Source organism: Protobothrops mucrosquamatus, unplaced genomic scaffold (assembly GCF_001527695.2).
Source record: "Protobothrops mucrosquamatus isolate PMUCROS unplaced genomic scaffold, P.Mucros_1.0 scaffold4213, whole genome shotgun sequence".
In the NCBI taxonomy this organism is placed as follows: Eukaryota; Metazoa; Chordata; class Lepidosauria; order Squamata; family Viperidae; genus Protobothrops; species Protobothrops mucrosquamatus.
The window spans coordinates 25,142-28,049 of record NW_015390136.1 but is presented as its reverse complement, the minus strand read 5'-3'; the positions used below and the strand labels follow the sequence as shown (position 1 = coordinate 28,049).

General features: G+C 36.6%; 1 protein-coding gene across 1 annotated transcript in view; it reads left to right on the top strand.

The window, feature by feature from the left end:
• Positions 1 to 2,908, top strand: part of LOC114923521 (protein SIX6OS1-like) — a gene marked incomplete at its 5' end in the record, with an annotated part of 20,331 nt that overhangs the window by 15,389 nt on the left and 2,034 nt on the right. Inside the window, 3 exons of the mRNA XM_029286600.1 lie at positions 295 to 356; positions 825 to 976; positions 1,083 to 1,221. Of these exons, the coding sequence (XP_029142433.1) occupies positions 295 to 356; positions 825 to 976; positions 1,083 to 1,221 (353 nt within the window). The remainder of the gene's footprint in view (positions 1 to 294; positions 357 to 824; positions 977 to 1,082; positions 1,222 to 2,908) is intronic.

The following is a 2,908-nucleotide window of genomic DNA, read 5'->3' as shown; positions in this document are numbered from 1 at the left end:
ACTGGCCTAAGGGGTATTTTAATTTGGTTTTAAAATAATTTTAAAAAGAAATGGCCAATAATGAATATTTCATTTTAATCATATTTTAAATTTAGTATTATTGTATTAGTTATCTGTTTTAACTGGCTGTAAGCCGCCCTGAGTCCGTTAGGAGAAGGGCGGGGTATAAATTTGATAAATAAATAAATAAATAAATAAAATATAGCAGCATGCATTTCTCTTCTCCAATAATGTACTAGTATAATCAGTATATATACCATCTTGATTTTTATAAAATATAATTTTCTGTGGTAGGAAAAAAGGCTGACTACAAACAAAAGGAAAACAAATCAATGGATTCTGCAGTTATATCTCAAGTTAGTTTAACGTCTTGTTATATTGTTCTATTAAATGATTTTCAATAATTTTGAAAACCAGATATATGCTAATGTTAGTTGAGTTGATGTTTGCTGCTTTAAATTCCTTACATTGTACCTTTTTGGAAGGCAGCTGGTTGAGAAAAATGGTTTTCATCTAACATTCCTGAACAGAAGACTAACAGCTTCAAATCTATGTGGGTAGATTTCTCTCTGAAGACAAACTTCAGTTCTTATTCCATCATTTATATATTGATTTATAAATCTGGATAGTGTTTTGAGTAGCGAGATGGGTGGCATATAAATTAAATAAGTACATTTATGAAATAAATAAATAAATAAATTTATATCTTACAATTTTCATATTATTGCCCCAAAAGTGATTGTTGAAAATATTTAAAAGCCCTGAATATATTTGTGGTAGTCGTGGATTCCTCAAATATGATATAGCAGCATTTTCTTAAACAGGATAGGCAGACAGAAATTTATACTAAACCTACTGGATGTTATTCTTCAACAAGAGATGAAGATACTGCAGCAACTCCACGGCTAATAACTCCAGAGCCTAACATACTTCCAAAGACACCTGACTCTGGTGGGATGAGAACTCCATTTGAACTGTAAGCATTGTTCAAATTCAAATTTTGCTTTTCTTCAGGATCCTTCTAAAGAATGATTTTTAAGTTCCACTTAATATTTATATCTTCTTCTCTTTCATTTTACTAGATTTCCACCAGAAAGTGAAGGATTACTGGCCAAGTCACCTGCTTTTTCTTTTCTTGCTGGATTTACTTCAAAGACACAGTCACCTGCATTTACTTTTTTTGATTTTTCTGCATTTGGAACTGAGAGTTCATTAGATCAGGTAATAATAAATGTTTAGTGTACTTAGCTATTTTTTTAGGGTGATTAACCCATTCACCAGGGAAACTTTGTGTTTTTGTTAAAGATTTAGACTAGAATTGACAATATTCAAATTGAAATCCTAACTTGACTATTCTTGAATAAAAGAGGAAAGAATAATCATGATCAGGACCTAGAGTTAAGTGGAAGAAAACCAATAAAGAGGTGCCAAAGCCAAGGAATAGAGAGAAAAAGGCCTGGTTGATGCATACAGACCATGGCGTGACTTTGGTCTTGCCACTATAGTTCCCTTCTGCCACATTTCAGGTCACCATTCCACAATGCTCCTTACTGGATGGTACATTATCCCTTACTGGATGGTACATTATCCTTTCTTGTTTTTCTTCGCTTCTCATCCAAGAAGCTTCTTCAACTCTGACTGGATAGTGGAGAATGGAAGGATTTATATCCCTTACAGACAGCTGGTAATTTGCATTCTTTTAGAGAATTGTTGAGGACACTTGGAGATTTATCTATGTCTTCAAGGTCACCTGAGTGGTGCAAGTGGGTGTGGAATCTTCTTGGAACTGCTGAAAGGACACCTTGTAGACTGGAGATAATGTCATATCCCCCTCTATTTAGGGCAGTTCAGTTTTCACATAATGGCCTCTTTGACTCTCTTTCAAACAGCGGTCCTCTCTGTCCAAAATGTGGACTTTGCTGTATTTGAAAGAGTGGCCTTTATCTTTTAAATGCAGATGGTTCTCCTATGTTATGCCATGCGTTTATGAAGTAGTTGTTTTGTTTCCCCAATGTACAGATCTGCACATGTCTCACTGCATTGTACTGCATATACAGTATGTTAGTTTGTGTCTGGGTGTTTTATCCTTGGGGTAGACAAGCTTTTGCTTTAGTGTATTCTTGGGTTTAAAGTGAGCACATATGTTGTGTTGGCTGAAGACTCTCCTGAACTTTTCAAATATTCCTGCAACGTATGGAATGACAACATTGTTTCATTTATTGTTCTTTTCTGTTATGGAGGAGCTCCTGCAGGGTCTTTTGGGGGCTTTGATGAAGGCCCTTTTGGGACAGCTACACATTCTGAGGGCCTCCTTGATGTGTTTTAGGTTTTTTTTCTTTCCCATCTTTGCTGGTGGGCCGGCCTTTAGCTTGGTGGTGTAGGGTTCCAATAACTCCCATTTTGTGCTCCAGTGGAGTGAGAATCAAAATGTAAATATTGATCTGTGTGTGGCAGTTTTCTGTAAACTCCAATGTTAAGGCTTCTATCTTCCTTAATGTGTATTGCACAGTCCAGGAAGGCTAGACTATTTTCTTTAACATCTCCCCATGTGAATTTGATGTATCTGTCCACAGAGTTGCAGTACAATGCAGTACAATGCAATGAGACATGTGCAGATCTGTACATTAGGGAAACCAAACAGCCACTTCATAAATGTGTGGTACAACATAGGAGAAAAAAACCCATCAGGACAAGATTCAGCAGTCCATCTGCATTTAAAAGACAAAGGCCACTCTTTTGAAGTCAGCAAAATCCACATTTTGGACAGAGAGGACCGCTGGTTTGAAAGAGGGGTTAAAGAGGCCATCAAATTGAACAGCCCTCCCTCAATAGAAGGGGAGGGATATGACATCATCTATCTCCAGTCTACAACACAGTCCTTTCAGCAGTTCCAAGAAGGCTCCACACC